The 23,178-nt window shown below is 34.1% G+C and overlaps 1 protein-coding gene and 1 pseudogene across 2 annotated transcripts; both read left to right on the forward strand.

The window, feature by feature from the left end:
* Window positions 1–1,306: 1,306 nt before the first annotated feature.
* Window positions 1,307–18,952, forward strand: LOC113766853 (BAG-associated GRAM protein 1). Of its 2 annotated transcripts, none has more exons than XM_027311013.1 (18): window positions 1,307–1,762; window positions 4,148–4,198; window positions 4,386–4,483; window positions 6,554–6,629; window positions 7,114–7,242; window positions 7,350–7,396; window positions 8,449–8,569; window positions 8,704–8,820; window positions 9,953–9,982; window positions 10,095–10,194; window positions 10,666–10,772; window positions 12,046–12,180; window positions 12,272–12,376; window positions 14,306–14,452; window positions 14,563–14,616; window positions 16,511–16,574; window positions 18,381–18,442; window positions 18,569–18,952. In XM_027311013.1, the coding sequence occupies exons 1-18, from the start codon at window positions 1,556–1,558 to the stop codon at window positions 18,686–18,688; spliced, it is 1,770 nt and encodes a 589-aa protein (XP_027166814.1). In that variant the 5' UTR covers window positions 1,307–1,555; the 3' UTR covers window positions 18,689–18,952. The 2 variants fall into 2 exon arrangements, with proteins under 2 accessions (XP_027166814.1, XP_027166815.1); XM_027311014.1 differs by having other exon boundaries at window positions 1,708–1,762; window positions 4,100–4,198.
* A 3,231-nt stretch (window positions 18,953–22,183) lies between these two features.
* Window positions 22,184–23,165, forward strand: LOC113766665 (annotated as a pseudogene).
* The last annotated feature ends 13 nt before the right edge of the window (window positions 23,166–23,178 follow it).

Here is a 23,178-nt window from a genome sequence, read left to right on the forward strand (position 1 = left end):
GTCAATATATCCTCTTAATTCAACAAGCAACAAAAATTGAATAAACAGCATTGAAATTAACAAAATAGAATTCTTCTACATGTACGAAAATGAAAATTGACAAAATCGAAAATCACATGGAGGAGGACTTAAGGCAGCGGAATGATGGCAACGGCCAAAGACTTTGAACTCTACTCCCCATTTGTCTCTTTCGCCTACGTAAATATTCCACGCGTTACAATTTATATAACTAATTACAAGATGGATATTCCAACCTCAACCTCTCTTTCCCAAACTACCCTCCATTTTATTTCAATTCACAACTCCAAGTTTCCATTTTATCTATAGGCTATCTTTTGTTGATTATATTTTTCTTTGTAAGCAGCTGTGTATGTTATAATGCAACAATACTCATTTTTTTTGGCTTTTTTATGAAAGTAAATTATTCTATAAATTAAAAATTTCCTTACAAAAGGTTATAAGTATGTCAAGTCAAACCCTACAAATAAATCAAGTTGACTAATAAGACTACCAATTGAAAGCCACAGCTAATTTTTTTTTAAAATTTTTGACAAGATACAAAATTTTTATGAACATGACATATAATATCACATTTATGATTTGAACATACTAAAAAAAGTTCTTTTATATAAACTCTATAAACAACAAAAGATATGTTACTCTAAGCAGTTTATAATATACATCGATCTATAATATACCTCATAATTTGTTTTTCAAAAAATAAAAAACTATTTCATTCAAAAATCTATCTGAATAATTTGCTGTGTCGAAAGTTTATGATAATATAAAACGAAATGTTTTAATACAAGAGCAATCTATGGCATACATACATCATAATTTGTTTTTCAAAAATGAAAATATTTCAGAACAATTTGTCATATCAAAATCTTGTGATAATAATCATGCTAAACAAAATGATCTAATATATAATATAGGCTTCGTTTGGCAAGTGAGTTTTTTAAATGTTTGTCTAAAATTTTACTGTAACTTACTGTATAAGTTTTTTTAAAAATTTTTAAGTGTTTTTTTTTTTAATATTTTAAAGTGTATAATTTAACAACTTTGAGAAATTTTTTGAGGATATTATAGTTAACGTTTTTTAAAAATTTGTAGCAAATAAACTTTGGCAAAAAACTTATCTACCAAACAAGGCCATAGTTGTTATAAGATAAAAATAGAACTATTTTAGGCAGTTAGCCAGCCCATTTCTGTCATTTTACCCAACAAAATTTAATACCTTTCCACGTCTAACTTTTCCACAACTCCCCCATGTCCCATTCAACCACACACACACACACACTCACGCACACTCTCTCTCTCTCTGGCTCGCTACAAATACAATATTATAGTATGACAAATTTGACAGAATTCTTCAGATTGATGGGTTTAGGAAGAATTCAACCTCCCTCTTCTAGAACCCATTTAATGAAATTCTACGTTATATATCATAATTGATAGCCGATCATCTTGGCTTTTCATTTCCACGTTCAATAAATCTTCTTCTTCTTCGTCTTCTTCTTCTTCTTTCTTTGAATTATTGAGAAATTTGTGTAATATGGGGAATTTGGAGACGGCGGTTATGGAGTTTCTGATTCCGTCATGGTGGGAGGTGCAAGTCACGGTGGCGGCCGCGGCGTTTGTGGTGTTGGCTTATTGGTTTCTCTCTCTGGGTGGCGGCGCCGGTGTTGGAGGAGAAGGAAACGCGGATGATCGCATGATGGTTGGCGGCGATGAAATTGATGAGAAAGATAAGGGCGTTTCTGTAATTTCAGCCTCCCTCTGTCTTACATCATTTCACTAGTTTGTTATTTAGTTAGTTATTTCTTGCTACTGAAAAAATTTCTACCCTTTCATATCATTATTCTCAATTTTGCTGCCTTTTTAATTTTTATTCGGAAATGCGATTTCAATTGCTTTTTTTTTTTTTTTAATGGTGGTTGTGAATAGTTATATGCTAGCTTAATTACTGATAATTGTGCTTAATATTTTTATCTTTTACGCAAGATTGTTGAAATCAAGTCTGTTGAGAAAAAAAGTTCCAATTTTGTAGATTTTCAAAGTTTCCATTTTTTATGCATTTTATTGTTTAAAAAGAACGAAAAATTATTCTTGTTATTATCTTTTGTAAACTCCTTATGTGAGAATTATAAGCTTTTAATCAAATGAGTGTAATCTGCGTAATTTGACTGCGTTCTTTTGGTGTAAATATTTTGCATTGCTTCATAAACCTGTTTCATTGTTAGTTAGTTGCGTAGAAAAAAGTTTATTAACAGTCTTATGCAAAATTAGAAAGCTTGATTAGCTATTGACACTGATGTAACAACAATATTTTTCTTTGTACTGAAAATGATGTAGCTGCAGTAGGAAAAGGAACATAATCAACGACGGCAATTAATGATTCTTGGCTTGGTTGTCACACTTTTGAGTTTATGTTTTATTAAGAAAGTTTATTGGCCAAATCGTAGTAAAAATTGTGTTATTATTCTCTTTTTAAGGAATTTCTTAGATGGCTATATTTATTTGGATGATTTATTTGATCCAGTTACTGTAGTACTTTTTGTGATGTGATGTATGTGAGATAAAAAGGTGATTGGGAATTGTGTGTATGATGCAAGCAAAACAAAATCTGAAATAAATCTTGCAAATTTTCTTTGTCCAAACAAACCCTGTGTTTTTATTCTGTTTTTAAGAGATTTTCTTAGATGGCTAAATTTAGATTGCGTTCATTATCTTTTTCTTAATGTGCAATAATGCATCTTAAGAAAATTGTTCATAATGGATAAGATTGAACAGCAATGACCAAGTGCCCTGACTTCTGCAAATCATCATTTTCTTTTATTCCCTTATTCATGTCATTAAGCTAAATTCTGAAATACATTTAGCCTTTGAATTCCTGAGTAACCTTGGATGGCCCCTCTTACTTGTGATGCATGTATATAACGTTTAATCCTCATTCTTGCAACTATATGCATGTGGCGCTTTGGAACTTGTTAAGTTTCTTGACCCCTTCATCGCTCAACTTACCCTCCTTTCACCTATTTGAAAAAGTTGTTGAAATTGTTGTCTAGTTCCTGGATAATATTCCTGTTACATAGTATTAGTTGAAAGATGTTAACATTTAACAGATGAAGTTGAATAGATGGAAAAATTTGTTTGGTATATTCCCAAGCTGAAAGAATATACAGTCATGAACCCTGTTGCCCAGGCTACAATCTGAAATAAGATTGTGGCTTGTGATGTATTGATGAAGATAAAGTTGGTGATTCAATAATGACTTGTAATTTTAAATTTTTTCAAAGGATAAAATACCAAAAAACTCCTTGTGGTTTGCCAAATGTTCAATTTAACTTCCTCTAGTTTGAAAATCTACAATATAGCTCCCTGCAGTCTCAACTAAATTGAAAATTAAACAAAAAGCATTTCACGTATAGCAGGGGCAATATTGATATTTCACGTACAACCATTAGATACAATATAGCTCCCTGTGGTCTCAACTAAATTGAAATTGGACGGAAACATCCAATCTAATGGTTGTACGCGAAATATCAATATTGCCCCTGCTATATGTGAAATGCTTTTTATTTAATTTTCAATTTAGTTGAAACTGCAGGGAGCTATAGTGTAGTTTTCCAAATTAGAGGGAGTTAAATTAAAAATTTATAAACCACAAGGAGTTCATTTATATAGGCGCAATATTGACATTTCACGTACAACCATTAAATTGGATGTTTTCCATCCAATTTTAATTTAGTTGAAACCGCAGGGAGCTATAGTGTAGGTTTCCAAACCTGACTGAGTTAAATTGAACATTTGACAAACCACGGGGAATTTTTTTTGTATTTTACCCTTTTTCAAATTTAATTTCACCTTCGAGGAATTTGTGCTTATTTTCTTTTGACAAATAAAGTATACAATGGATTGAGTGTATGACTAAACACTATCAAACCCTTTTTAGTACGATTTCTTTGCACCGCACTACAATTTCCCAATGGATGCTGTGTTATTGTTTTTGTTTCTTTGGATAGTGGTTTCTTTTAGAGGATAAAATGGTTACATTCTATTTTGATGTGGTTGCCATTTTGTTCATAATTGGTTTCAGGAATAATATTCCAGTTGTTTGACGTGCAGTCGTGCGCTTATTTTGTAGATAAGCCAATATAAAGCAGAGTCTCAAGCTAATGCTGCATACATGATTAAGGTACCTTGAGATATCTTGAAACCTGAATGTCCATTCTGGTTACTATCAAGTTGACATATTTATGGTGCTTTGTTGGTCTTGGTAGTTATCATATTCATTGAAGAGTCAGATGAGGTCTGTTACCTTCAAGTGCATGGAATAGTCAGATTTTACACTTGATTAATAACAGATTTGTTCTCTTTTCTAGGTGGAACTCCTTGCAGCTAAGAATCTTATTGGTGCAAATTTAAATGGCACTTCAGATCCTTATGCAATAATTACCTGTGGCAGAGAAAAACGATTCAGGTGACGAGATCTTATTTGGTTTTTCTAGTATTACTAAACAGGCTTGGTCTATGAGTGTTTTTTTTTTTTTTTTTAAATCTTGTTGCGAAAACTGCTAATCACTAGTTGTGTTAAAGGTGAGACTAATTTTAGTCAGCTTGGGGGACATTAAGCAATTTTACCATTGTTGTTGATGAGTAGTTCGCTGGTTATATATTACATCTAGTGTGTCATTTTTTTTATTTTGGTGATGCACATTGCATCACCAAGTACCATTGACTATGGTCCAGGTTTATTTCGAATTAGGTTAGACAAGTTTGGAAGAGCCTTTTAACCTCTCTGTGTATTTGATCCCAATATCATTCGAGATATATGTTTATTTTGCCTTTTCAGTTATCATTCAGATTTTGCCAATGAATCTTAGCCCAAGGATGAAATGAGTGTTTTGATCTACCTAGACAGGTTTAATAGTGTTTCAGGTAAACCTTTTAGAAGCTTTGTTCTGTTAAATGTTGTTTAAAATCAGTTGATTAGCAGACCAACATTTGGAAAATACATTGGAATAGATAGATGCAAATCATGAGAATTTGGGCAGGTATTTCCATTGTTGAAGTTATTGGAAAGTAAAACTAAACAACATTGGACATTGAGATTTTAAAGTGGTTATTGTGCCTTAGCAAAAATGAATAAAGAAAATAAAATTCAACACGAAAACAAATAAAAAGAAACTTATAAAATGGATTAAGAAGAATAACATGAAAGTTAGTTGTAAAAACCGAAATTTAAACTCAAATTAAGGATATGAAAAGTAATAAATTGCAAACTTATGATTTGAAAAATGAAGCTAAGCTTTTAACAATAGATAATAAATCGAACTCAGTTTGTAATGCACAATGTAATTTTTTTTAAAAAATTCCAAAATTAACCTCATTTTGAAATGTTAGAATTTTGTTAAACATTAAAAAATGACTTAATTAAGTATAAATCTGGTAAAGATGATTCATGCAGTACTAGTAAAATCATTACATGTAATCCATGATTTAAGTGGCCATAAATTTTAGTTATCTTGAAACTAGAGATGCAATACTTGATATAACAAACTTTTCCAGTGGTTAAATACTTCAAAGAAAAAAGAATCTTACAATTTCTGAGAGTCAGTAGGGATAGGTTTTTACCCTATCCTATGTAATCTGACCCTTTTGCTGCCAACACGGGATATAACCGGTATTCTATAGGCTTGAACTTTAACCCAAATTTTGAATCCTTATCTTGTCCTCTGAAGAATTGTTTCCAACCCTTACCCTGCTTTATCACAGAGGCTCAGTGCAGGGTACAGGATCAACATATTTATTTGCTTACCCTACAGTTTGTTATCTGCAGGAGAACGACTTCATTTTTTTTTTTCTTTTGGGGAAGGGGGAGGGGCCTGGGTCGGCAATGCTGAAGTTCAATAGTTCTTGATTTTTGTCTTCTGATGAGGCAGTCTATTATCTGCCTTCCCCTGAGCACAAACAAGTACAAGTATAATTGTTGTGACAAGACCACATTATGTTGCATCCTCTGTCTATATGACTCTAGTTACTTGGGCATTTGATTTTTGTTTGGATTCTGGGAAAATGTCTTAGTTGTTCAAAAACACCAAGAAACTGGCTTGTTTATCAGGATCATCAAACCCTTGCAGAAAAGATACCACAAATCTCATCAGATTCATCCAGCCGTTGTCTTTGCTGTTTTGAAGCTTGTTGCATTAATTTTTGTTGTTCCTCTTTCCTGACTGTCATGCTCCTGCAAATTTGATGAGCAGGGAAATAGTTTTAGCAGAAAGTCATAATTGCAAGGATTGTATCAGTAGTTGACTGTATTGTGAGCTTCTAAATGACTTGGATTTTCAGATTCTATAGTTAGTTCTGTTTCCAAAATTTTTTATACATATGGCTGAGTCTTGTGCCTAAGAATGGAGAACGACTAAGTTCTTCTTGTTTTTTGAAATAAAATTTGGATAGAATATGTGGTTTACCACTTGTTGGTTTGCCACATATTTGCAAATATAAATGTAAACTTAGTGAACCTTTAATTTTTGAATTACTGCAGTTCAATGGTTCCTGGATCAAGAAATCCTATGTGGGGAGAGGAGTTTAACTTTCCGGTTGATGAACTTCCTGCTGAGGTACTTGTTTTTATATCCTAACTTTCAAGGCTGTAGATGTTAAAAAATAGTCCTCATACTTAAGTTTTGGAAAAAATGTTTAGGTTATGAATCTTTTCTTTGTAATGTGTTACAAATTTCTGCCTCCAATAAATTAGTGTTTTTTGTTTCAAAACATCTTTTAGGGAGACTCCAAACAGGTTCTCTAACCACCTTTTTTCCAAACTCGTATGCCTCTTTTGGTGGAAATAGTCAGTGTTTATATTGTAGGAAGAAACTGCTCACCAGGGCCAAAACAGCAAATGGAGTTTTCAAGGTTTAAATTATGGGCTTGAACAGCAAGTTATCCATGAGAGCACTACTAATGAATTTATGTAGTAAACCTCTTAAAACTGAAATTCTCTAGTGGCATACTTTTTCTAAAGATACATCTATCTAATTGATTGAGTGTCCTGTCTCCATATGGTTCTTTTGCATTAATTCTTCTATCTAATTGTATGGGCAGATTAATGTGACAATATATGATTGGGATATAATTTGGAAAAGTGCAGTTCTTGGCTCTGTAACTATCCCTGTTGAAACTGAAGGTCAAACTGGTGCCTTGTGGTACTCACTGGATAGTACATCTGGGCAGGTAGCTGATTATCTGAATTATCTTCATATTTGGGAGTTTACTGTGTGCCTTTTTTGTCAGTTCAAGTAATTTGTACACATGAAACAAATATTCTTCTTTCTTGTCAGGTTTGTCTTCATATCAAAACAATTAGGCTTCATATCAATTCTCCCAGGTACTTTCTTCATATGCATGTGCATTCAATTATGAACGATTACAAATTCTTTGTTTTTGGTGACATTGAAGTATTTCTTTTGAGCATCATTTGGAGTATCCTATGAATGATGGAGGAAGGTGTCTTTCTGGAGGATTATGATTTGGATGCAAAATTTAATTAGAATGATTTAACTTTGAATAAGATACAACCACGTTACTTCTTGTCTTGCCAGTTGAGATGAATAGCAATACGTAAACTACAGATTACAGTAAGTTGTGGACGGTTGCAATAAGTTTCCTTGAACTAGAGCAGCTGATTTGCATGACTTGCAATAAATGATCTGAAATACAGCTGAGCTTGAAATGGCTCAACAAGTTTATTGGGAAATTGCTAGATTTTGATTAATAATGAGCTGTTGATTTAAAATATGCTAATAACAATCAATTCAACGACCTGATTTGCTTTTTAATGAATTGGGGCTGATTGAAATGAAGTTGCACAGGTTGGTAATGGCTGCAACAAGTTTATTTTAATGTGGCCCAATCAGGTATAATGTAAATGTCTATAAGGGTGGTCGATCAGTTTTAAGCAGAGCAAGTTGCCGATAATTGCTTCATGTTTTGTTTGTATCCATTAAAATCTTATGTCAGTAATGTGGGCTGTGAAGATTTCAGATAACATAATTCATGGTCATCTTGGTTAAACTGTAGCTAATTTGGTTGAATAGCACTAGTTGACATGGAGTACATTGCTAATCATTGCATTATGTAATCTGTGTAATGATTTTGGCTTATTGCAATGGTTTTTGAATGAGCCAATAATAAATTAATGGAAAAAGTTTGAGTTTTGGTTAAACCAAAATGGACGAATACCAACTGATTGAGATCAAATTGGTTTTATTGCGAATGAGCTCCAAGTTTAGTTGAAATCTTTCTACTATTCAGTTAGTATCTTGAATATTTATTAGTGTTGACCATCGTAACCAATTTGGATGTTGCTTTGTTGTCACCTATCTTTTTCTGATTAAACTCATCCAGAAAAATTTTGTTAATTTTAAAAAATTCTGTTAGGGAATTGAATGGCTTTGCTGGAGCAAATGCTAGGAGGAGGACGTTGGATAAACAGGGTCCAACAGTTGTTCATCAGAGACCAGGGCCACTGCAAACAATATTTGGTCTTCTTCCAGATGAGGTAAAGTCCTAATATATCATATGCTACATAAGTTATAATTGACTTAGCATCACTGCATGTTTAGCTTAGGCCTTTGTCAGAATAAATGTCTCTTTTCAAATTAAGTAGTCATTGACTCAATAATATGTTTCCAGGTTGTTGAGCACAGCTATTCATGTGCACTTGAGAGATCATTTCTGTATCATGGCAGAATGTATGTCTCCGCTTGGCACATCTGCTTCCATTCTAATGTATTCTCAAAGCAAATAAAGGTTGACTTCAGATCTGTAATTGCAAGGATTAAACAACGTTGTGTTTTCATTGGATTATTATGTTGGAATCTGTTGTTGTTTTGTAGTTTCTTTCTAAATCTTCTCCATTTTTTTTGGTCGAGTTCATTATGTTTCTACTTCTGCTTATTTATTCCTGTATTTGGTATGTCCCTGGTGCTTCCACATTTGAAGCTTTATGGTGCATCGTTATAATGTATCTGAGCATTTCTTGGAAAACCACTTGGGTAAAGTAGTTAATTAGGAAGCTCATTGTTTCAATTAGGCATTATACCACAAGATTTTCTTTTGGTTAGAGATGTGTTATTCCCTCTTTCTTTTGTCATTTTAATTACGCAATTGTCAAGCATTAAATCTTTTGTGGATTTTTTTCAGTTAGGGCTCATCACTCGTATAAGAAGATTACTTGTTTATATTGAGCAGTACCGTGTTGATGCATCTTAATAAAAAGAACATAACATAAAATAATAATAATAAAGACTATAACATGTTCAGAAGGCATTCATAGTCCAAATTTCGTTTTCTAGAATTTTCAGGAACTTCTGCTCTTTACTTTCTGTTTAGAAGTTCTGAAAGTCTTTTGTGGCAGATGATTAGACTTGTAGAAGAAACTAATGGACATATTCTCAACTGCTTGAGTAATTCTTTTTACTGTAATAGAGATATACACCCAATCCAGTTGATGAACATCCAATGCCTGATAGCAACTTTATAAAAGTAGTAAAGTGCTCTTAGGTTTTATAAGCACCTTGACTTCGAGAATCTCCCTTGTGAACTAATGATAATTTACTTTTCTTGCGTTGTAGTAATTGTTTATATAAGATCGACAATTTTGTGCAATTGCATTGTAATCTTGATTTGCCTCACTTTGTTTTTGATTGTACACCGAGATGCCCATCAGTAAAATCTCAACAGAGAAAGCTGAGACTTGACTAATGAATAAAATTCTTGTTTTCTAGTCTGGTACTTTCCTATACATGCTTTTATCTCTCATGTGAAATTCATGCTTCACTAATGTGTCAGTCTTTTCAAGAGCTGTTGCTTGTAAAATGTTCCAATCATTGCAGTCATTGAGCATTTTTCATTACCAACTTCTTTTTATGCTGGTTGGCAGGTCATTATACCTTTTGGAGATATCGATGAGGTAGGCAACCCACTCATTCTTTGTTGTCAACTCATTCTTTCCTTAGTACTGGGGATTTTGAAAGGAAAATCTATGTACAGAATGTTCTGAATTCATTTTGCTGTTGTTTCAGATAAAGAGAAGCCAGCATGCTGTCATCAATCCAGCAATTACCATTGTTCTCCGCATGGGTGCTGGTGGGCATGGAGTGCCTCCTCTGGGAAGTCCTGATGGTTGGTACTTGTTAAGTACCTTTTGCTTGATTTATTACTTATAGTATATGGTTTCGAATTTGAACTAAATTTCAGCTAATCATTACAGGTCTAGATGTTATAAATTGCTAGCAAGGAAAGAAACTTAAGAGTGAGTGTAGTTATGGAACTCCAATGGACTGTCAAACTTAAGATGTTATAATTTTTTGTTTTCTAAATGGGGAATCCCCAAAATATTCTGTCATATACTTCTGCTGTACCTAGGTAGCTTAGTTTATCTTGATTTTTTTCTTTTCCTTCTTTGGCCGTGAATCTTCAAATCTTTTTGCTGTTCATTGTGTTTTATTCTATTCTGTTGATGGATATTTTTGCTTAGACAGAGATTAGTGGGGAAATCTGTGGGGTCATATTTGTGATTTTGTGACTTCTGTTAATTCTATATGCTTTGATGCCTGTATAAGAGCCAAACTGCTGTACTTTCTACAATTTCAGGTAGAGTTAGGTATAAGTTTGCATCATTTTGGAACAGAAACCATGCTTTGAGAGGTTTACAGCGTTCAGCAAAGAACTATCATACAATGCTTGAATCTGAGAAGAAGGTCAGAGTGCTAGCTTTTCTTTCTTCATTTGTTTGTGAATTAATCTCTTACATCATCTACTTCAGTGGGATTCATTTTGCTTGTATGTGGATTGCTTAGACAGCCTTGCTTCATAGATCGTCAAAATAATGAAGGACTTTTCATGTAAGATGAATGTAAAATGTCGGAAAACAATCTCCTTTTCTGTTGTAAACCGTCTTACTATGTGTTTAGACCTTAAATTTTAATTTTTCTCAATACAGGGAAAATCTGGGGCTACGCTGATAATTTTAACTTTAACTACGCAAGGGTGCGTTAGCATTTTGCACTTAAGATATCCTATTAAGGAGAGCGAAACTGTTTTTGTGGTATTCTATGAAGGAAAGTAAGATCAGTCCGGAATATGGAAAGGTTGACGTTCAAGTTTGGTACAGAGGTGTGAGTTAGTTCCTAAAAGCCCCCATTTAATGGGCAGTTAAATTTAGTAATTCATAGGGAATGTTGGACTTCATCTACTGGGTGTTTGACCCAAAAATTTAAAATTCTTTCTGTGGAGAATAAAAAGGCCAACTCCCATAGAAATACTTTCAGGGAGTTGCCTGGTCTGACATGGAGCCCACTTGCCTTCCAGATATTTGCCTCACAGCTCTCTCTTTTTTATTATATATATATATGCTGTCTCTGGTGTTTTTGTTTTCTGCGAGTGTAACAAATTGCTGCTTTGTCTAAATTTTATTCTTTGAAAAACCTTAATTTATCTTTGTAATCCTGAGTATTTGTCTAAGTTCTTGCTTTACTAAACTGGAAAAAAAAAAAGAAAAACTTATTTAGATATTTCCTGCCAACAAGAGAAATGAAAGATGTCTTATGAACCCCTTGACCTGTAAAAATATTTCAAGACAATGATAGCCTAAGTGAATGTGTTTGTTGGGGACAATTTGCCCTAGTTTTAATCTCTAATGAAACCTCAGTACCAAATTGAAGAATGACAAGCTATCAGATACTTCTAGTTCAGTCTGCAGCTGCATTTTGTTCTCTATGATGATGCTGGGTAATTTTCTGCCTCAATGTTATCATAATTGATGCATGTAGCGCCATATCTTACTCCTGGAGTTGTATAGAGAATTTTGTTAATATTGAAATTTTTTTTTTGAGCTCATTTGTTTTCAAGAAGACGTCTCTTAGCACCCTCTTTCTCAAGGGGTGTTTAATAAATAAAAGACATCGAATAAAATGAAATCATAATCTTTTGGAAACATTACTGCTTCATTATCTTTTCCTTTCTGGTGTATAGGAGAAGGAACAATCAGCACTACGTGCCCATAGTAGTTCCGTAAGAGGTAGCGAGCGTCAAGATAAGGTTCCAAAGGAAAGTGTTGCAAAGTTTCAACCATTTATCAGGGAGGATGTACTTTCTAGTATCTACAGTGTATGTATCTAATTTAAGCTTTTCTTGCATTTGGAATTAAAAATTCTTGTATCATATATGATCAATAAAATTTTAACAAAGATCCTCTCAGGATACTTTCCCATGCACGGCAGAGCAATTCTTTGAATTACTACTGAATGATGGGTCAACCTTCACAAATGAGTATCGAGCAGTACGAAAAGATACCAATCTTTCGGTGGGTAACCTTCTTCATTGTTCCTTAACAAGCTTCATTGTTATACTGCTAAATCAGCATGTTTGCTGAGTGGTATTAGCTGTGCCGCCTATAGACTTCCTATTTTAAGCTTGATTAGTTTTAGCTTTTCTTAGCGAGGATGATGCTAAATATCATTATGCAATTTGACTGGATCAAACCGTAGAAATTAGCCAACTTGCTGAGAGGCCTTGGTCAAATGGCTAAGGTAAGGTTGATGGCCCACGGATTCGAGGTCTTGGGTTCAAAACCCCTCCTCCCCAACCTTTCCTCCTCCTCCCGCTTCTAAAATCCACCCCCTGCTAAAAAGAAAAGGACAATGAATAAATTTTTAAAAAAAAAAAAAACTTTAATGGATCAAACAGTCTAGTCATTTGGACTTTTGATGATGGTCTTTGACACTTTTTTTTTTCCGTGTGTCTGTGAGACTGCCAAACATTTACCTCTTCGTAGAATCCACATGCCTTTATGACATATCGTGCATATATTCAGGACCTTACAGTATAAATTCTATCTTTTTGATTTATCTGTTGGCCCATGTAAGTTTATTCTCTCTCACTTGATCTATTTTTGTTCTCTCTCACATTAACGAGCTTATACTCATTCATATTCTTTTTGAACTGTTTCACCTTTGACTTTCTCTTGAACTTTCTGTTCCTATCTACTGTTGATTTTCTCTTGTTCATTCAGTTTTTATTTGTTTTTTTTCTTTTTTTCCTTTTCTTTAAATTTTGGAAGTTGGAAATCTACATTTGTCCCATTGAAAGTTACAATTAGAATATTTGTATTTTCTTTAGCATGAGATTAACTTATTTTGTGGTACAACCAAAATCTTTACCAGAAACTTTTTATGGTTTACATTCATAGATGGAATAGTGGTTTAAATTTTGCTTTCTACACTAATATGGTAATTGCTGTAACTACTTATGTAAATATCCACATCTTTCTGATAATGTCCACAGTTCTACAGTGTTATTTTGATGTTATGAGTTGATGAGTTGATTGTGTCTGGCCGAATGGTTAGACCAGTGACCAATGACCTAGCCAGTTTTTCTAGTTTGTTGAACAAATGCTTTTGAAACATAGCTATAGCTGGATTAGATTTTAGTGGGCTTTATTTTTGTTTATTGTAAAGATGCATAGTAATGTGATTTCAAGCTGAAGTGGAAGGTAAGGCCTTGTAAATTAATTATTATTTTAGACCTGTACTGTACTGTGAGGTGTTTGTCCAGCCTAGTTGGCTTTACTATTTGCCTCCTTTTTGATAAAATCTGCATAACATCACTAACAGTTGAAGAAGAACAATGAGAAAAACTGAATAGAAGGTGATAATTCTGTGATCACAAGTATATGCACAATCTTCCATATTTACACAAGCCAAGGAAGCTTTGCCAATACTTATGGCGTCATAGATTTGCTTCATGTTAATCTGCTGGCTTAGTTGCTATATGTTGTCAGTTTGCTTTCTCAATAAGGTTAGGCTTAGTGTTCTTGTTTCTCTGGTGCTAAACGGCTGGCAACACACTCTAGTTGACTAAAGCAACTAGGAACCAGGCTAACAGCTGGCCCTGTATTGTGCCATCAGGGATTACTAAGCGTTCCTCACTAATTTGTCAGGCATCCTTGCACATAGAAATCAAAAAGGGAGAACGACAACTGACTTGATGACCAAACAACATGCAATATCACGCTTTATGCAGTTTTCTGTTGTCATGAATAACTCCAATAGATGTTTCAGTTTTGTCAATTTGTGATATATAGCTGGCAAAGCTTGGAGCTATGTTTTTAACAGATTTAGCGTATTATGTAGTCTGATGGAAGATAAAGATTTGCCATGGTGATCCATTGTAGACATTTAGAATTTGGTTTGCTGTTGTGGAAAATTTTGAAATTGGTTTCTGCTGTCTTTAGATGGGTCCATGGCATGCTGCAGATGAGTATGATGGTCAAGTCAGGGAAATTACACTCAGATCACTATGCAACAGCCCAATGTGCCCTCCAGATACAGCAATGACAGAATGGCAACATGCGGTTTTATCAGCAGATAAAAAGATGCTGGTCTGTTTTCTTATGTTACGTATTTCCGTTACTGTAGTTATGTGTCTTTTTTTCTTTCCTTTTTCCTCCTGTGGTGTTGATGTTTTTCATTTCCTTTTTGTTCTTTTTAGGTCTTTGAGACTGTACAACAGGCACATGACGTTCCTTTTGGATCTTATTTCGAGGTATGCCAGTTTTTTGGTCATCGTTTATACCGTGTTAGATTCTAATTACCTCTTTTTCCTAAATATTTAATTGTCTTGGACTGAGTTATCTACTGATAATATTGATATATTCATATTGTCTGCTAGTCATCTAGTAACCAATTGTGTGTACTGCTTGAAGTTTTGGTTTTTTCTCATCATATTTGTTAGCATTTAGTGATCTTTTTCTAAATTACCTTCAAATTTTCCTTTTAGCGCATGTGCGGGGGGTGGGGAGGGGCGAAGTGGGGTGGAGTTGGGGAATAAAGAGTCACGTGAAACTGGTTATGCCTCTTTTGAACTCCTCTTTTTTTTTTTTTTATAATTTGCTCAGAATTATTGTCCATTTGTGTAGTCCCTACCTCTGGCGATATATTGGGTTCATCAGTGTTGTGATCTTTCTTTGTTCTGTTGTTTGTAAACTTCATTTTCTTTTATCCCTACAAAGAGTTCTAATCTCATTTCATATGTTACATGAGGTTCACTGTCATATGTTTTTGTAATGTGTTTTAAGATTTGGATTAACTATTCTGTTTAATGGTATATTGCATTTAAAAGATTGAGTTGCTTGTCAGTTGGACTCGTAGTACTAAAATGTTTTTAAGTTCAGATTTTCCTGCTGCGTTGATGTTCTCTCTTATGTCCTTTTGTATGATTTAAATCCAGTTTTCGAGAGCCAAATTTGGTGATGTTTGATATTAGTTGATAACCTGTTATACTTAACTGGTACTAACAGCGACTGTGTCATGTTTGAGAATGAGTTTCTCGAAATAAAGAATGTACAGCAATCTTTGCTGACACTGATATATAAACTTTTGCTACGCTGGAAATACAAGTATAAAAATAATAAAGTATAGAATGGAGTATAGATAAAATTGAATGGGAGATACTTGGAAAACTATGTTTTGTATGACTGGGGATTTGCTTTCATAAAATTAATTTAGGAATGGTAATTACGAGATAATATATCAAATGTTTTCAGCTTCTTTTGCACTGCTAGGTTTGGGGTTTGAATCTTGGGCCGGCAGTTGGGTGTGAGGAGGGTGGTAGGGTATTTGGAAAAAAAAAATGTAAACTAGTCTTATTCTTGGAAAACAAGTTTATTTGAAGCCAAGGTACTCTTCCTACTCTTTCATAATTTTACCTTGCTTCTTTCTGGTTTTTGTATGGCCTTCAAAGGAGAAATATGAATTACCCAATTTTGAGTTTCCTGGTGAGTGAATGATGATGATGGCATCTTAGATTCTTCTCTTGATTCCAACTCTGCATTTTGCAAGTAATGGGAAAGGCATGAATACTGAAACTTCACCTGACATGTTGTTCCCTGCATATTAAAATGGATGTACTACTTTCGTTGGGCACAAGGAAGAGTTGAAAAAATTTAGTTTAGTTCGAAGATGGGAAACATGGCTTGGAAACTCATGCAAGTGCTTTGGTATCTGACAAGGATAATGTTGTGTAGTTGAAAATCTCCATTCAAGGGAGTTCACATTATTCTGGCACTGCCATAAAGAAATATAGGAGACTGATGTTGGGAACATCATCAAACTCTTAGACATTAAGGCATCACTGAATACGATTGGTTTTTAAAATTTGTAAAAGTAGTTGAGTACAGGGTATATCAGTTGCATTAGAAGTCTTTCTAAATCCACAGACTATATTATGATAAGATAGTAGCTTGACATGTACGAGTATTTGTTTCAAATATGCTGCAATCTGTGTAGCTGATTTCCATGCATAAAAATTCTTTATAACTTAAATGTGCTCAACACCGTTACCACGTTTTCCTACTATCTGCATCTTCATCGAGTGTTGTTCACATTGAGATGTCAATATATGAGGCATGTGTGTCTGACTACTCACTTTCCTGTTTCAGGTTCACTGTAGATGGTCTTTAGATACCAAGTCTGACTCCTCATGCAACATGGATATAAAAGTGGGTAAGTTTCATCCTGCGGTTCAAACATGCTAGCATTTTGCTTTTTCACTTTGCAGAATTGTCTTCTTTTTTTCGGCATCATGATGCACTGGCCTGGCATTGTTTAAGAACGTTCGATGAACATTCTTGTCATGGGTGTTACAGGGGGTTTATGGTTGGCCTAATCAAGGAAATCTGCACGTGTTTCAGTTTAACCCTCTCTCTCTCTCTCATATCTCTGAAAATGGTATCTTAACAGTTTGAACACTGATGGATGTCATCCATTTATTGCTTCCATTTCAAAGCCCTAAATATTTCCAGAATATTTCTTACACACTTCAAAGTCATCTTTTCCAATTTTTGTTTTTCTTTTTGGAAAAAATCTTATCAGATGTATCAAGTGGGTTGAATGCAAAATATAGAAAAAACCCTATCTATGAAGACATTTATGCGCTTGGCCTCAAAAATAGCAAAGGATGAGCAGTCTCTTGGAAAATGTTTCGTGTCCAAAAGTAAACGTGATCTAATAGTCTCTTTGAAGTACTGATGCATTTGTAAGGTCCAGTAATAATAAATTTACTCATGATATAACTTACTTAATAATCAAGGAAGATGTGGTCTCTTGCTGGAGGCCAAGATTGGAATTTTGCAAGAGCAAAGAGTTATCTGCTGATGTTTGGTATGGGTGTTATTTTCTTAAAGGCCTGCTAAATGATGAGTCATTAGCTATGGTTCCATTTACCTTTTAGCATACACTTCGAGTGATTGAGGAATGACGAGTCATTCCTGACAATGCTGGTCTCTCTGAGCTACTATCATAGAGATAGTGTAACACTGACATCATGGTTTTAAGGAAATATCCAGCACACTTAGAGTCTCACCTAGGTAGTTGCTATGGGGCTTGGTTTTACTAGGCAATATTGCTCACCTCTATCGTATATATTTTCAGTGTTCAGGATGTAATTTTGCTGTTTCAACACTCTTGTAATCCTGTTTCTCAACACAGCTTTTCTTGGATCTATGGGGTTTCTTCTTGTTAATCAGTATGCAAACTCAATATAAACTACCTATACCAGTTATGGCTTCTAAAGTTTTTCCTTTAGGATCCTGAGGTTAACTGTGCTGTCATGTGTTTCCAGAGGATTCACATTATATCTTTTTTTTTTTGGTAGTACTGTATTTCCATTCTGGTTCAGAGAAAAATGTGAGAAGGCCAGCAAAATAGCAAAATAGTTCTTGATGGATTAGTTTCTAAGGTTCAGGAAAAGCCCAGAGAGCTGAATTCAATCTTCAAGAAATAAATTGAGCAATAGATTTACTGTTCCTATAGTATTAAGAGGGCTGCAAAACTCCATATTTACCCTTCTGACATGCAATGGCAGCTTCCTAGGGAAAAAGCTTTGACAGAAGCAACTAAACTTAGGGCAGCTGCAAACAGAATATGTGCTTCTGCATGAATTTCCCTGTGCTATTATGTATTCAAGTTTACAGTCTGTTGTTGCTCGAGCTGCTTAATTAGTTTAAGCTTCCTTCGGCTGAATCGTTAGACTGAAAAGTTTTTCGAGTCAAACAAGTTAAACCTAATGGAGGAATATTTGGCAGCCAAGGATGGTGCTCATTACCTTGTCTGGCTTTACCTACTCCTAATTGAGTTGTTAATGTTCTTTTACCTTTCCATCTATTTTGCCTTTAATCATTGATGTACATACTCTCTTGGACTAGGCAGAACATAATTAGCTAAGCAGTCACAGCCTAGTTTTTTCAAGCCTTCTAAGTAAATATGTGTAGAATGTCAACTCAATATTTTTCTTCCCAACTTCTACTGTAGGGGCACATTTTAAGAAATGGTGTGTGATGCAGTCTAAAATCAAGGCAGGTGCTATCAATGAGGTATGGACCCATCGTGCATTTTAAATTTTTCCTCTTTTTTGTACTTATTTTCAGTTAATGTCAAGTTTTTACTGCCAATATATTTCACATAGTAGTGCAATAGATGCTCATTGTCACAATATGCAGTATAAGAAAGAGGTTGACATTATGCTGGACGTCGCTCGTTCATGTATCAAATCAAGAACTTCAAATGCTACAACCGAAAATGTTGCCTCTGCTCCGTCGGTCGCGCCAGAAATCAGATAGTAATGCGCCCTTGTTAAAGTTATTGTGGGTCAATATGGGTTTTAAGCCTCTTGTAGTCCATTCTTCAATTGGCATTCTGTTGTGAACAACTGCAGTCTTCTGTAACATGTCATTTGGCTGCCAATCTTTATGTTTTGTCCCACCCTATCTCCTTTGTAGAGAACCAGTGGTGTGTTTTGTATTCCTTGTGTTAATGGAAATTTTTGTTTAATTAAAAGAATGGAAATTCTTTTCCATCTTTGTTGAAAGAGAATCTTGTTTTAACCAAGTTACTCTTACCTCTTTTGGCTCGTCTATTAAGCATTTTGATATGTACTGGTTCTGGTTGTTTTTCTAGTAGCTGGTGAGAGCGCCAATGTCAATTGGTTTTGTTCTACGAAATAAAAGCACTATTTAGGAGCATAATTTTCAGCACTTGTAACAGAAAATTGACAAAAACGCTCCACATGATCGGAAACTATTGAGCGCCAATTAGTCGACAAATTCGGAATTCACTGCATCCACGGCCTCGTGAAGTGTTAAGACTAGCTGCATAAGGTTGATGTGGAAAATCTGGTGCAGTAGGCAATGTCACCTTGCACATTATTATAACGGGAGAATTGTAGTTTTGGTCATTAATGTTTGGTCTATGTGCTAAAGTAGTTCTTAATATTTCGATCAAAATAAAAGTAGTTTTCAATGCTTTTTTTTTTTTACTTTAGGTAGATTTAGGACAATTAATAGAAAATTATAATATATCATGGTCAAAATAAAATTGAAATTAGTCAGAAGTTTTAAGTTTGCATTTTTTGTCCCCTAATCTTTGAAATTTTGAATCTTTGATCAATATGGTCATTTATGTGTAAAATAGTTATATTTAAATCCATGACAATTGCATTCTCAAACTCATATAAAAATCTCTAAAAGCACTTCACATGGGCACAACACTATCCTTTAGGGGCAATTTCTACTCAAGTAAAGATTTTTAAGTCATTACCTTTGTTAATACTATTATACCTAAATTATTCTTAATTCTTTATCGGCATGCTCAAATCTTTAGAGTCTTTTTTTCCCCATTTATCTCAGGTATGGGTACTTTTCGACATAAGATTGATTCAGAGGCCTTTAAAAATTAATTTGTAATTTAGTATTTAAAAACAAGTAGAAGAAACTTTAGACAAGTTTTTTATGTTGAATTATATCAAATAAATGCAACATAAAATCATAGATATCAAGATGAGACAAAATATTTTATTGATGAAGAAAATGTACATCAACTAAAATACTTACTTGGTTGATAGACTTTGTACAATGGTTGGAATGTTGAATTGATGAACTTTATACAACGGTTGAAGATTTTGAATATACTAATTGATGGTTCAAATATGAAACAAAAAGAAGGAACAAGAAAATAATTTCTTTTTAAATATCCAAAAGTGGTTTGGATTATTGTCTGGAATTTGTTCTTGCGATTGCCGTCTTCAAAGTGGATGCTTGAGTTTGGAGGCAGATGTGAGTTTTCTTTCTCTACAGGACTTGTTCATCTCTGCTGCAGATTCTTCCTTTTATAGTTGCTAGAACTCGTATTCCTTTGTTAAATTATTGCTAATGCAGTGTTTTCTTGATGGGCATCAAAACTGCAAATTGTTCTTTGACTCATCTTAATAGGTATCCGATGTTTTTAGTTGTCAGTTGAGTCAACCTGAATTTTTGATAGAACTTAGCAGTTGGCATGATATCCAACGAAAGTGCTTTAAAGTTATTGGTGCAGTGGCTTGATACTACATGTCATCTTTGTCATCTCATTTTGCACGTTTGATTGTGACCTATTTCCATTTATTTTGGTTGATAAAGTGACTGACCATCTAATAATCTAATTGATTATTCATTATTTTAATCTTTTTTTCTTCTAATATTATAAAGTATTAATTGATTGCTTTTGTTTGGTTTTTAAAGATGGAATCATTAATCCTAATTATAAATTCTATCCATGTACATGAAAGATGTGATTCCATGGTTAATAGCGGTTTACAAAAAATCTTTGAGGGGAGGGCGGAGTGAAATAGCAATGAAACTAATATACGAATGCACATACATATTTTTTTGTCTAGTAATTAAGGATAAGTCCTTAGGAATTACAAGTTTCGAATTTAAATCCTTCCTTCACTCTCTCTATATTTTAAATCTCACTACTCATCAGCTGGAAAAAAAATTTTGCACAAACATATTCTTAACTAGAAAAATATTACTATTATAGGCATGATTAATTTCAGGCACCATTATTCTTAAAAGTAATGAATCCCACTTCATCTTTATGACAAATTTGGTAAACCAATCGAGGGATTTGAGTGATTCTTAAGGTTCCTTATTGCACTTAAACTTGATATGTCATATCAAATTCATCTAATTAATGCAAACAAGTGTTTGCACTTATACACAAGCAATTTTAAGTGATTTTTAAGTTTCTTTATTTGCACTTATATTTAATATTTCATATCTATTTTTCATATTTACTACAGATAACTGTTTGATAGTAGAATTAAGATTTACAATAATTTGGTGGGGGAGACCAGCCGGGGGGAGAGGGAGGGTTGGATTGGATGGTAAGGTGAGAGGGATTGTAAATAAGAAAAAAATGGTTAATTCCAATGCATTTTTCTTGTGTAGCCCCCTTCAATGTCTAATTGCATCATTTTATCCTCCTATGTTATTACAATTTTTTCAATTAGATATAATTGGGTTGGACAACTCAATTTCGGACTGAATTGACATGTTCAATGCACGTGAGTTCATGAATTGATCAAATTACCTTCCCATGTTGTACAAAATTTTCTTTTGTTCCTATGCAGGGCCAAATGCCCTTTACACGCTATATAAAATTTCACAAAATAGTTTTGAATAAACTTTTGAACTAATAAAATAAGTCAAGATGAACTGTGAATAATTATTAGACATATTGTACAAACTTTTAACCTTACAAAATATAAATTATTTTTTAATACATTTTGCTTTGTAACAAAGATAACGAAAACATTAGTCATAAGCTAATAAATAGTCAGATAAATTTCAATTATGATTAATCAAAAGCTACATAAAATTAAAATTTTCAGTGATATAGAGAATAACTAGATTGTTTTAGAAAATGTTTTATCAAGAGTAAGTAATTACAAATTTGGTAATTAAGAACTTGGGAGTAGTTTCTTTTTTTTTTTTTTTTTTGATAAGAAAACAAACAGAAAAATTTTAGGGAGAATTGTAATTTTGGTCCCCAATCTATAGTGTATGTGCGGAATTATCCCCAATCTATTTCGAAAATCAATTTTGGTCCCCAATCTATTCAATTTTGCGCTAAAGTGGACAATTGACAGAATCTCTTCAATTTTAATCAGAACTAAGTCACGTGAGATCACGTACTGGCACCTAAAACCCCTTTTTCAAATTTTTAATTTCTAAAACACGTTTTTTTAATTTTTTCAGCTTTCTCTTGCCTTTTGTCTTATTAAACAAAGACATGAAATGGGTAATCTCACAATCCAAATTACTCCTCTTGTTGGCCGCCACCTTCAAATCCCCAGAACCTACAGCACGAGTAAGAAGCTTAGCTTGGCCTCCAAGTCAAAGTCTCGTTCTTGCCTCCATTAGTAATGGAGATAATCTGCAATCAACGTCAGAGATGGACCGAGTTCAACTCTCCTGCACAAACAATAGGAGCAGCAACAGCACTACTACTACATAAGCAAGCAAGCAAACAGCCGAGAGAGAAGAGCGGATGATAATAATTAGAAATCAAAGGGATTATACGGACCAAATCATCAAAGGGATTATACTGGTAAGTATATTCTTTCCCTATTAGCCATTCTTCACCGTTGAACTGGAATGAGCATTCAATTGAACCACTAGTATATTATTGGTAGGTCATACTTACGGCTGGAACAGATACTTCATTGGTGACTATAGAATGAGCCTTGTCTCTTTTGCTCAACCATCCCTAGGTGCTAGAGAAAGCTCGAGCTGAATTGGATGCTCAAGTAGGGACAGATCGATTGGTCGACGAACATGATCTATCCAATCTTCCTTATTTTCATAACATTATTTCAGAAACACTTCGGTTGTACCAGCAGCACCAATGCTAGTGCCACATGAGTCGTCCGATGACTGTAAAATTGGGGGATACAATATTCTGCAAGGCACGATTTTGCTAGTTAATGCATGGGCAGTTCACTGGGACCCAAACGTTTGGGATGATCCAACAAGCTTCAAGCCAGAGAGATTCAAAGGCTTGTAGGTTCAGCCATCAAAGCTGATTCCATTTGGAATGGGAAGGAGATCTTTCCTTGGTTTTGGCCTAGCACAGAGGGTGGTGGGTTTGGCCTTGGGATCTCTAATTCAGAGTTTTGATTGGAAAAGAATTGGCGAGGAGGAGATTGATCTAGCTGAAGGGACAAGAGTGTCCATGCCAAAAGCCAAGCCACTAGAAAAAACGTGTTTTAGAAATTAAAAAATTGAAAAAG

This window comes from Coffea eugenioides, chromosome 3, assembly GCF_003713205.1.
Source record: "Coffea eugenioides isolate CCC68of chromosome 3, Ceug_1.0, whole genome shotgun sequence".
Lineage (NCBI taxonomy): Eukaryota > Viridiplantae > Streptophyta > Magnoliopsida > Gentianales > Rubiaceae > Coffea > Coffea eugenioides.